The sequence below is a fragment of the Salarias fasciatus genome, chromosome 6 (assembly GCF_902148845.1).
Source record: "Salarias fasciatus chromosome 6, fSalaFa1.1, whole genome shotgun sequence".
NCBI classification, from domain to species: Eukaryota; Metazoa; Chordata; class Actinopteri; order Blenniiformes; family Blenniidae; genus Salarias; species Salarias fasciatus.
The window spans coordinates 5536784-5548728 of record NC_043750.1 but is presented as its reverse complement, the minus strand read 5'-3'; the positions used below and the strand labels follow the sequence as shown (position 1 = coordinate 5548728).

At 50.7% G+C, this 11945-nt stretch overlaps 1 protein-coding gene across 1 annotated transcript; it reads left to right on the top strand.

Moving 5' to 3' along the window:
• Window positions 1-5109: 5109 nt before the first annotated feature.
• Window positions 5110-11727, top strand: LOC115390363 (kallikrein-6-like). Its single transcript, XM_030094206.1, has 6 exons — window positions 5110-5152; window positions 5259-5445; window positions 10775-10954; window positions 11048-11106; window positions 11229-11374; window positions 11454-11727. Exons 1-6 carry the CDS (start codon window positions 5113-5115, stop codon window positions 11631-11633), a joined length of 792 nt encoding a protein of 263 aa, XP_029950066.1. The 5' UTR covers window positions 5110-5112; the 3' UTR covers window positions 11634-11727.
• The last annotated feature ends 218 nt before the right edge of the window (window positions 11728-11945 follow it).

Below are 11945 nucleotides of genomic sequence, written 5' to 3'. Positions count from 1 at the left end.
CTGTGGGGTATCCCGGCCCCGGCCGCACCCATAGCGCTCTCAGCAGCGTTTGTCCGCCGACCTCCGCTCGTGATAGCATGACGAGGCGTCAGAGCGGCGGTGCCGTTACGCCCCGGGCTGCCGACATGCAGCGCCCCAGCCCCGGCGCCACTCATGCCGCTCCCAGCGGAGTTTCTCCGCCGAGCGGCGGACTCACACCGGCCCGGGTGTCCGCCGTAACGCGCCCCGATCCCGGCCTTATTGGTGTTGCTCCCGGCAGCGCTCCCTCGGCTTCCCCGTGTGTTGTCACGGCGGAGCCTCGGAGCAGCGGAGCTCTGCCGTCCCGGGCTCCCGCTATTGAGCGTCCCGGCTCCGGCTTCAGCATCACGGCCAGCGATCCGGAAGGCTCCGACATCAGCACCGAGGACAGCGACCCGGAAAACTCCGGGATCGCGCTGCCTCTGCTCGGGTTGTCCCCAGCAAAGCGCCGGTCCGCGGCCGCCTGGCGGCCGCCCGCTCTCATTCAGGGGACGCCTGCTCCACAGCCCTTTCGCCGGGGGCCCCCCGTCTCCCGAGGCCGGGAGGACGGGTGGGCCGTCCCCGCTGGCCGTGGTACAGCCACTCACGCTCCGGTTTCACACGTGGCGTGTTATGTTGGGACCGCTTTCTCCCTGGCTGTCCAGGACACTGAGAAACAGTTATGCCCTGCAGTTCGCCTGTCGTCCGCCTCTCTTCAACGGCATCCTTCGTACGCGGCTCGCATGCCCTGCGGGGACGGCCGCTCTCGAGGCAGAAGTAGCCTCACTCCTCCGCTGGGGTGCAGTCACGGAGCTTTAAGTGTTTTCACTCCCTGGGCCCCCCATACCTGACTGATATGTTGCAGCCCTACATGCCGACCAGAGACTTGAGGTCAGCTGACCAGCTCCGGTTGGTTGTCCCGAAAGCCAGGCTCAAAACCAGGGGTGACAGAGCCTTCTCTGTAGCAGCGCCCACCCTCTGGAACAACCTCCCCCTAGATGTCAGGTCCTCCGAGTCTGTGGGACAGTTTAAATCCAGACTAAAAACACACCTCTTCTCGAAGGCCTTTAAACACTAGCAAAACCGGAGTATATTCTTGGTGTCTTATTTGTCTTATCTGTGTTTTTTTTTTATTTTTTTATTATGTTTAACTGAGCCTGTTACTTTATTTAGTTATTTATCCTTTTCTTTTACTTCTGTATTGCTGTGCAGCACTTTGGTCAACGGAAGTTGTTTTTAAATGTGCTATATAAATAAAATTGAATTGAATTGAATTGAATTGAATTGAATTGAATTGAATTGACAGAGGCGCACTCGGGTTTTTATTCCCCCTACTTCTTGGTCCCCAAGAAAAGCGGGGGTGTAAGACCCATTCTGGACCTGAGGGTCCTCAACACTCACATAGCCACCAGGAGGTTCCGCATGCTGACGGTCAAACACCTCCTGGAGAGCATTCGACCTGGGGACTGGATGACTTCGATCGACCTGACGGACGCCTACTTCCACATCCCCATTCTCAGAAGGCACAGAGCCTTCCTCCGCTTTGCCGTGAGGACCAGGTATTTTCAATACAACCGGCTCCCCTTCGGCTACTCTCTTGCCCCTCGCACCTTTACCAAGTGTGTCGAAGCAGCGTTGGAGCCCCTCCGTCGTCATGGTCTGAGGATCCTCACTTACATCGACGACTGGCTCATACTGGCGTCCTCTCATCAGGAGGCTGTGCTGCACACGACCCAGGTCCTGCACCACATCGAGCTCCTGGGGTTCATGGTGAACCGACACAAGAGTGCGCTCACCCCAGCTCAGAGCATGGCTTATCTGGGGTTGGAGCTGGACTCGCTCTCTATGACTGCCCGCCTCTCTGAGGAGAGACGGACCTCCCTTCTCTCGACCCTGAGGTCTGCAGTGACCACACCCCTGGTCGGGGTTCGTCTGATCAGGACCGTCCTGGGTTTAATGGCCGCGGCCCACCCAGTGGTCCGGCTGGGCCTTCTACACATGCGCAGGCTGCAACGGTGGTTTGCACGCCTCCGCTGCGTGGGGAAGTGGGACGGATGCAAACGGTTCCCGATCCCGCCCCAAGCACGCCAGGATCTCCTTTATTGGATGGATCCTGCTCTCCTAATGCAAGGAGTTCCCCTGGGCTGCGTGTCGCATCACGTCGAAGTGTTCACCGATGCGTCTCTCACGGGATGGGGAGGCACCCTAGACAACCACGCGGTGGGCGGTGCTTGGGATTTGACTCCCACTCACATCAATGTGCTGGAAATGACGGCGGTGCAGAGGGTCCTGCTCCATTTCCAAGCCAGGCTGAAGGACAGTCATGTGCTCATCAGGACGGACAACACTATGGTGGTCGCGTACCTGAACAGGCAGGGGGGGACCCGGTCTCCCCCTCTTCATCGCATAGTGGCGGAGATCCTCCGGTGGGCGGACCGGCACCTCGCGTCTCTCAGAGCGCGTCACGTGCCCGGAGTCCTCAACGTCGGTGCAGACAGAATGTCCCGGGGAGGCCCACTCCACGACGAGTGGGGCCTGTCCCCGTGGGTCGCAGCCCGACTCTGGCGCAGGTTCGGATGCCCAGTGGCAGACCTTTTCGCCAGTGCAGAGAACGCACAGTGCCCACTCTGGTTCTCGCTCAGGTTGTCAGACGCCCCCCCTCTAGGGGTAGACGCCTTCGCACACAGGAGCTGGCCGTCGGGCATCCTGTACGCGTTCCCTCCAGTCCACCTCTTGACCCCGCTGCTGCGCAGGGTGAGGTTGCACAATCCTCACGTGATCGTGGTGGCTCCGGACACCCCGAGTGCACGGTGGTTCCCGGACCTGGTTCAGTTGGCAGTCGGGGACCCGTGGCCGATTCCCGACGGGCCCAACGCACTGCAGCAGGCAGGAGGCGCCCTTCGGTCCCGCCCCTTCCTGGGCGGGAGGCTCCTGGCTTGGAGGCTGAGCGGGTGAGGCTGGTGGAACTAGACCTCCCCCCAGCGGTGGTGTCCACCATCCAGAGTGCCAGGGCCCCCTCTACTGTCAAGGCCTACAGGTCTCCATGGAAGCTCTTCACGTCGTGGTGCTCGGAGAGGGGCTTGGACCCGGTCTCCTGCACCATTGGTGGAGTTTTGGAGTTCCTCCAGGCCCTGCTGGACAGCGGTTGCGCTGCATCCACCCTGGCGGTATTTGCATCGGCCATCACAGCGGGCCACGGCGGTTTCGGCCGCTTTTCTGCACGCAGCCACCCGCTTGTGAAGCGGTTTCTGCACGGGGCGTGTCGGTTGCGACCGCCCCCCAGGCATGTGGTCTCTCCATGGGACCTCCATGTGGTGTTGGAGGGCCTTAAGGGACCTCCTTTCGAGCCTTTGGAGCAGGCGGAGGACCGCTTTCTCTCCTTTAAGGCCGCCATCTTGTTGGCGCTAGCATCCGCCAAGAGAGTTGGGGATCTCTGCGCATTGTCAGTCCACCCATCCTGCATGGTGTTCAGCCAGGATGGGGGACTCGTGCACCTCTGGCCTAACCCGGCCTTTCATCCCAAGGTGATCACTTCGGACTTCCGGTCGCGAGTGATCCTGATCAGGACGTTTGACTCCATGCCTGGTTCGTCTGGGGACGACCCACGCCTGCGGTCACTGTGCCCGGTCAGGGCTCTGCGTCTTTATGTCCAGCGCACAGCTGGCTTTCGCACCACGGACCAGCTGTTTGTGAGGTTTGGAGCCCGGGGGCGTGGTTCCCCGCTGACCTCTCAGCGTCTCGCCCACTGGGTGGGGGGCGCTATTGCAGCTGCCTACGAGGCACAGAATCTCTCGCCACCAGCAGTGATTCGTGCTCATTCCACACGACGTGTGGCTGCCTCTGCGGCCCTGTGCAGAGGGGTCACGGTGAGTGACATCTGCCAGGCTGCCTCCTGGGCCTCTGCGTCCACCTTCGTGCGTTCGTATCTGTTGGATATGTGCACTGACTCTGTGGCCATGTCGGTTTTCGGCGAGAACAGGAGTTCGGTCATCTAACCGTTTCGGTCCTTCTGGCCTGGCTGCCGCGTCCCGGTTGGGCTCGCGGACCAGGGGATCCCTGCCTGCCGCTCGGCTCTGCCGCGGTCTGCGGATGTTGTTTACGGTGTTGCAGGGGCAGGAGTTCTGCCGCTTGCTGTTTTTGGGTTCGCTGCCGCTCCCCGTGCGTGGAACGCGGGCCAGGGGTCCCCCCCCTTCACCGCCTGCCGCTGTGGTTTCCCGGTCGGCGTGTGTGTGTGTCGCTGTGGCGATGCTTTGTACGTCGTGGGCCGCACTACGTCGCTCGGTGCCCGCCTCGTCCTTCGGGAGTTCTACGGCCGTTCTGGACGTACGGTTTGTTTACTTCCGTCTTACGCACCAATCCCGTCAGCAGGCCAGCTGGGAGTACATTCATCGACCTACGGCCTTCGCCTTGGTGAGTACCACTAGCGAAGTCCGTAGGCGGGCTAAGCACTTACGAAGTAGAATTAGTAGTTACTGGATGTAACTCCAGTTCTACGAGTAAGTGCGTGCCCGCCTACCTGCTGGCCCAGCTGTCTGCTTCCCTTGTTTTTGCTACGTCAGAAGAAGGGTTTGCTTAGCACCATCCGAGGTTATGTACCCTCGGTGTGGGGCGTGGCGCTGCGCCATCGCGTGCGGGGGATTGGTGCGTCGAGCTTTGTATAGTCTCAGTGGATTGGACAGAGATTGGAGGTGTGCCACTAGCGAAGCCCGTAGGCGGGCACGCACTTACTCGTAGAACTGGAGTTACATCCAGTAACTACTAATTATTATTACAAAAATATATCATCGTCTTTTAGACACACTGAAACACACAATGCTCTATTGTTATTTGAACGTACTAGAACTGGCTTCAAGCGCAATTTTGTAGTAAAAGTATATCTTGTCTTGAACAGTATGAATTTCATAGTTGATGTTCTGCTCTAACTTGTTCATGAGAACCTTTGCAGTCACAGCTACTGTGGTTGTGAAATAAGAAGAAATGCTTACAACAGGACCATTAGGTCAGTAATTCCTTAAAAGGAGATATGTTAGTGTCTTGGAGGCCAATCAGGCTGTGAGGACATGCTATAAAAGCAGAGCGTGCGGGACGTTTGTCATCAAGAAGCAAAGGAGAACGATGGCTCTTCTCAAACTTCTTCTTCTCATGCTGTGGCTTGGTGAGTCCACACTCCATTTCCATTTGAGTCCTACTGGAGTTCATTTCCTGAATTATTGTTTTCTACCATGAAAACAAACATTGTCATGTAAAATCTGATGCTGCAGGTCTCGCTACGAGCTCGGAGCTGCATCGTCAGAGGAGAGTCATTGGAGGTGCGACGTGTGGACCAACCGAGCGTCTGTACCATGTGAAACTGGAGGCGACAGGTGGAGGGCGTACAGGTCGCTGCGGAGGCTCTCTGATCAGTCCCCAGTGGATTCTCACTGCAGCTCACTGCTGGAAACCCGGGAGGTGAGAAAGTCCCAGTCTTTAATGTCAGTGCCATTGATTGTTTCTAGCATGAGATTGACTCCGTATCCACAGCACCCATGATGCATTAAAAGCCTGAAATAAATATTTCCCCTCCTATTCAAATTAGGGCTGTCACGATATCAAATTTTCTCTTCACGATTATCGTGGGCAAAAAATATCACGATAACGATGTTATCACGATATCAGCAAAAATGTAACTAATAATGGTTCAAACATTCAGATTCATCTTTAATTTTATTTTTGTTTGTTTTTCTCTCTTTTCCCAGATGAATTACATTCAGAATACCTGTCAAATGAGGTGTTGAAACAATATGAGAACAGTAACTGTACAACTGCATACCGAAAGTGTAGTTACACTCAACTAATTAAAATCTGATGAACTGATTAACAGAGGATCCACAGCAGAGGGGTAATTTACATAGGGTTGGTGGGTTATGAAAACCCACGGGCCCTGTTGGGGTGAAATCCTGTACCACCACCACACTGCCGAGGGTTTTTGTTTGTTTGTTTGTTTAAATCCGAGGCGGAATGAGCAGTAGCTGCTTCTCTCCAGCCAGAGGCGCCGCTACTGGCTAGGGCCCCGAGCTGAAGGGGGCCCCGAGGAACGGCTGACATCAGTCAATTTCAATAACAAATTTAAGGCGCTACACGAGACGCTGCAACGACAACGTGTCGAAAATCCCCCGCATGGGGCCCTTTTCCGAGTACTCACCGGTTAGTTGCTAGAAGGGGGCCGGCAGAGAAGACGGCGGATATCAGCGACACAACTTGAAACCGCCCGGACACATTACAATGACACGTCTGGAACCTACCTAATGGGGCCCCACTGCTACCCGGCTTGCATCAACGTGCAGTCAGTGTTGCTAAACACACTTTTTTCGGGTGAGGATAGAGCGTCTCGCTGTCGTTGTCGGCCACCGCCGACATGTTTAGTTCACTCGTGAAGCTCGCTAACTGGGAGCCCCGCTAGCTAGGAGCCGTGCCGCTACCGCTGCTTCTGCTGTGTTTACATGGGAGGGGAGGGGGAGAGGTGGGGGTGCTGCAGGAGGGAGACGAAGCAGGGCGGAAGAACAGGAGCGGATTTTGAAAATACACTTCAACACGTTTCAAGCGGGACTAGATCCTCTTTACAATATTATCATGTGCGCATTTTGAACACGATATTGAAATTTCATTTTTTAATACCACGATTATCGTCAATACCGGTTTACCGTGACAGCCCTACTTCAAATCATTCCTGCTCCTGTCTGCAAGTTGGACGTTGATATTAGCTGCTTTACTATTAGTTCATTAGTTTTCATCTCAGTTGCTTTCAGTGGCGGACCGTGCATTTCACACTAATGGTGCGTTCACACCGGACGCGTTGCAAGCGTCACTGACGCCTCAAAGTTGATGCGTGTAACGTGTGGAATTCGACGCGTGTTCAAATTACACACGACGCTTGCAATGTGGGCGACGCACGGCAGCTCATTGGCGGGAGTGGTAGGAGCTTCTGTGTCCTGTCTTCATGTTGACAATAGTAAATCCCATCGAGACACTGGCTTGGCTTTATTTAACAAAGAAAGCCAGAAAACAGCATCGTCAGGCGTCTGTGCGACGTCTTTGGGTTCATTCCATCCTGCAGCGACGTTCGCTATTTAGCGAATTTCATCATTTGCTCCAGGAGCTGCGTGAGGATGAGGTTCTCTTTCAGCGGTACCCGGTTTGACGACCTTCTGGCCTGCATCAGCGCTCTAGAGATGCCCGGATTGCGGTTGCACCTGCGGCGCTCGCGGATAACCGCGGATCGGGCGGATGACGTGTCGAAAAATTAAGATTTTAATTACATTCGGGCGGGTTGCGGTTGAAGCACTCAAAAAAAACCAACTTTCATACACCTAAACCTTACTCTGCAGATGCCGGGCGGGTTTGGTTTTGAAAATTGATTAAAAAAAAAAATCGTTCATATGGATGGATAGCGGGCGGATGGAGATTTTAAGAAGCGATTGTGGATGGAAAAATGAGCCATCCGCGCATCTCTACAGCGCTCAGAGTGCTCGTCTGGGATTGGTTGACGCTCGCGTTGACGCTTCCAAAGTTCAGTTTTCCCAGCTTCAGCTGTTGACGCCTGCAAAGCGCGACACTTGTGACGCGCGTCACCAACGCTTGAAAAGCGACGCTCAAAAAGCGCCTGACGCGCGTTAGGTCCATTGAAGCTCGTCCACCACAGACTTTGAATGTAAAAGCAACGCCCGTGACGCTTGCAACACGTCCGGTGTGAACGCACCTTAAGGCCTTCAGAACAGATCCACCTGAACCTCTTCAGAATAGACCACATTGGAGTTCCGTGTGCGCAGGGGATTGTGGGTAGGGTGAAAGGTTAAGGCACATAAACAATGGGGCAAGATGGCATCGTATGATGAATTCTTATTGTGGAAGAGAGAACGTTTGGTGAAGTTTTTGAGACCGGGGTATCGCCACTTTGGAAAAAAAAAGCTGAAATTGTAGCTTTGGCAAACGGTGCCTCCTTTTTCAACATTGACAAGCTGCCGACCGCGAAAGAAGAGGAAAAGTCACGCCGATCACTACAGAGCTCTGTTGTTGGACAGTGATTATTAGGGATGAGCCGAATACTCGTTTTAAACGAGTACTCGTTACGGATAATGCATTTTTTCCGAATCCGAGGACAGCCCGAGCATTGTCCGTCATATTCGTACTCGTTCTGATAGGAAATCCTCATTGGTCCTTCATTCTGCTCCGTGCTCCACCGAGACAACAGGATCCTTGTGAGAGAAGCCAGTCGGACCTGATAAATTAAAAATGCAGTATTTTATTTCTTTGTAGCTGCAATGTGCCTGAGAAAAACCTTGTAAGGTTGAAACGTCGGGCGATTGTGCACGCTCGGGTTTTCCCTCGCGTTTTTTTCCCCTTATTTCTCTTCTTTTTCATAATAATTTGGACTTGCGCTCCACTGGGAGGCTGTGATCTGTGGGAGAGAGATGATAACTGGACCGAGGTCCACGTCCTGGTCATGTCCGTGGCACTGCAGTGGCGGACATGACCAGGAAGCTCAGCAGGGGCATATGAGAGGTTTCCCTGGACGCCGGGGAGATTCCGGTGGGGATCATGGGGGGAGGCATTCATACAATAAAATATTCATGTTCTGACTCAATAAAAAATACGTGTTCTGTAAATAGTTCCTTTACTATTGTGACCAAAAATATTCAAATTTTATTTCTGAGGCTTTTGTGTGAATAAATAATCATTTATATAACTTTAAAAATATTCATGTTCTGACTAAAATAAAAAAAAAAAAAATCTTTACATTGTATCATTGAGACTGTTCTGTAAATAGTTTTCAAATGAAGAATCAATATAGCAACTTCTGAGCAATTCATATCAATGAATTGAGACTTAAAATAATGCACCAATTTCTGCCCCAGCCTGTTTCCAGTTAAACCACGCCCACTTCCGGTTTAGACCACGCCCCCTCTGAGTACAGATACGGATACAGATCATTTGAATGGGTAAACAGATACAGATACAGATACAGATACAGATAGTGGTGTACTCGCTCATCCCTAGTGATTATGCCCCTAATTTTGATCAGAGGAGGGTGTGGATAGGTAGTAAATGACCATAAAATGTTAAAGAAATAAAATATGTATAAAAATAGGTTGTGTTTGGTGTGGATTGCTTTGATGTGTGAGAAACATGCAATATGAAAGTTGGCTGTAAAATGTGAAGATCGATTTTCGGTTTGTTTTGCCCCTGACGGCAGGTGATCGGCTCAGACAACATTCTGCCTGGTGTCATGTTAAAGTGTATCTTTTCTAGTTTCATACGATATCCAACATGTTGGGATAGAGCAGAAGTTGTGTTTTGTGTCAGGAGCTAAGATAAGACTTTCTTGATCCCACGATGGGGAAATTTCACTGTTACAGCAGCCCAAAGAACAAGTACCACAGTCGCAAATAAATATCAATAAATAGAAAAAACAAGAACACAAAGTACAAAAAAGTTTGCAGGCAAGCATTTCACACATTTTGCAGGCAACACCGTGCACATCCTTAGCACCAGAAACAGGAGGATGGGGCATGTGCCACTGCGGGTGAGAAAAGTGTGTCAAATTGGATTTTAAAATTATTAAAAAAAACACTCGGTCGTCAAAGTGCAGTTGGAGTGTTCAGTTTGTGAGATTACAGCTTCTTGTTTGAGACACAATTGAAAGAAATCGTCCTCACAGCATTTTATTCACTTTTTACACATGTTGAAGTGCACCCAATACAGGATCCGTCGGGCCGAACGGGTTAAGATCATTAGAGAGAGACCGATATAGCAGTAACTCAAAAAGTATGACTTTAAAACCGTGCTATCGTGCACAAATTATTAAAAAAGTAAGATTATTCCATCTGTTATTTCGTCCTTTCTGTTGATGAGCTTCACCCAACCCTTTCTCCTCAGCTGCGCGGCGGGCGGCAGATACATCTCCCCACACCTTGTTTCACCCCAGAGTGCTCTCAGCAGTCAATAGATCGCCACTTGTTCAGCGCATAATCGCCATTACCACAACCTATAACGGCACACACCGGCATAGTTTCGACAGAACAAGCTGGACAACAAGAGAGAGCACATGGTGGGAAGAGGTTGTTTATGAGCCATGACCCCTGAACTGGAAGTAAACAGCGGGTTTTTGCACATACGCAGTCAAACTCCAATGTGGTCTATTCAGGTCTTCAGGGCTTCTTCTTCTTCTTTGGAATAATTGCAGGTGGCGACCAACAACTTAGGTGCATACCGCCACCTGCTGCTGGTGAATGTAAATCAGAAGGCCTGGATATGCTGTTGTTAGTGTACGCTAGCTGGAAGGCGCTGAGTCGCCAACTCGAAATCTGATTGGTTGAAGCAACTGTCTGTTTGACACTTCACTTGACTTTACTGCACCATCAGGAACAGACAGTGAAGGCCTCAGGCAGATTTCTTTGACCCTAGCAACAGATGATGCCTGAAATCTGATTGGTTAAATGATTTAATATGACAAAAAAACATGTCTGGAAGCAACACAACCACGGGAAAACTATGAAAGAAACTGGAACATACCGTTTGGAATTATTTAATAAGTATTCATGGACAAAGTATAATTTACATCAGTCTGTAATTCAGATACTTTTTAGGCCAGCAGAGAAGGCCTTGCAGGCCCTGACATCCCACTACTGGTTGCTTTATTAGTTCATAATTTCTTTCTTTCAAGAACCACTGACCTCCACAGAGCATCTTCACCCTCCTAATAAAACTGATGCAGATTAAACAAAACCCTGTTTATTTTCAGGACCATGTCTGCAACCGTAGGAGTTCACCCGGGTCCAGGAGAGCAGCCGCAAGTCATTACTGAACATCACATCTTTCAGGACCAAAATCGGAGGAGTCATGACATCATGCTGCTGAAGCTGCCGAATCCATCCACGATTACACCTGTGGCTCTTCCTGACTGTCAAAATCAGCCCACCATGTGAGTCACAGTTTCACTCTAAAGAAGTCTGAGAGCTCTGGCTTCTTCTAAGAACCTTTTCTGTTCAAACTCATACCCTTTATTGTATTTCAGTGCCTCTGTTCGGGCAGCAGGATATGGTGCTGATCAGATGGGCCCAATCGATACGAGAAGTGAGACAAAGTTTAATTAATTATGTTTGGTTTGAGAAGAAAAAAAAAACATCGATAATGGTATGTTTTTTATTTCAGAATATTTGTAGAAAAAAACATCATGTTTTTCCATTATTGTGTAGTACGTGGTAGGTCCAACACTCTTCAGTGTGCCAACTTTGACACTGTGGACTGCACAAGGCTCCGGAACATTATGGACTTCACTGACCCAGCCAAGCAGTATCAGCACTGGTTCTGCGTTCAAAGCCCGAGAAAGGATTTATGTCCCGTGAGTTCCCGTTCCCTTGAAACCTAAAGTCGCTCCACACTCTCCCAGCATAGTTAAATAAGCTGCAACTCTTTTTCAGGGAGACTCTGGTGGAGGTGTGGAGTACCAAGACAAGATTTATGGAGTCATTTTGTTCACCGGTGATGATACATTCGCCTGTACCGAAGCAGCTGGCATTATGGACGTTTGCAGATACATCACATGGATCAACAAAACCATCAAGCCCAAAAAATGTAAATTCAACTGTTTCACTGGATAGCTGCATATATTTGAAAATGCCATGCATCTGCTTCAACTTCACTCTTTCCTAATATCGATCTTCCAGAATATTGCTTGCTTATAAAGTCTCATCATTACAGATGTTGTTCTCTCCCGTCTCTCAGTGCAGATGAAAATAAATGGAACTGCTTTGAAAAAAGAAAAACTTTACAACGACTTTCATTATATTTTCAAGAATACCTTTTAATGACTGGAATAATCATCAATAACATGTAATGAAATCTACAAAAGAGTTGAGAAGCCAGTCAATCTACTTGTTGGTGTCTGATTTGTAAAGAGCTTTTTTATTTAG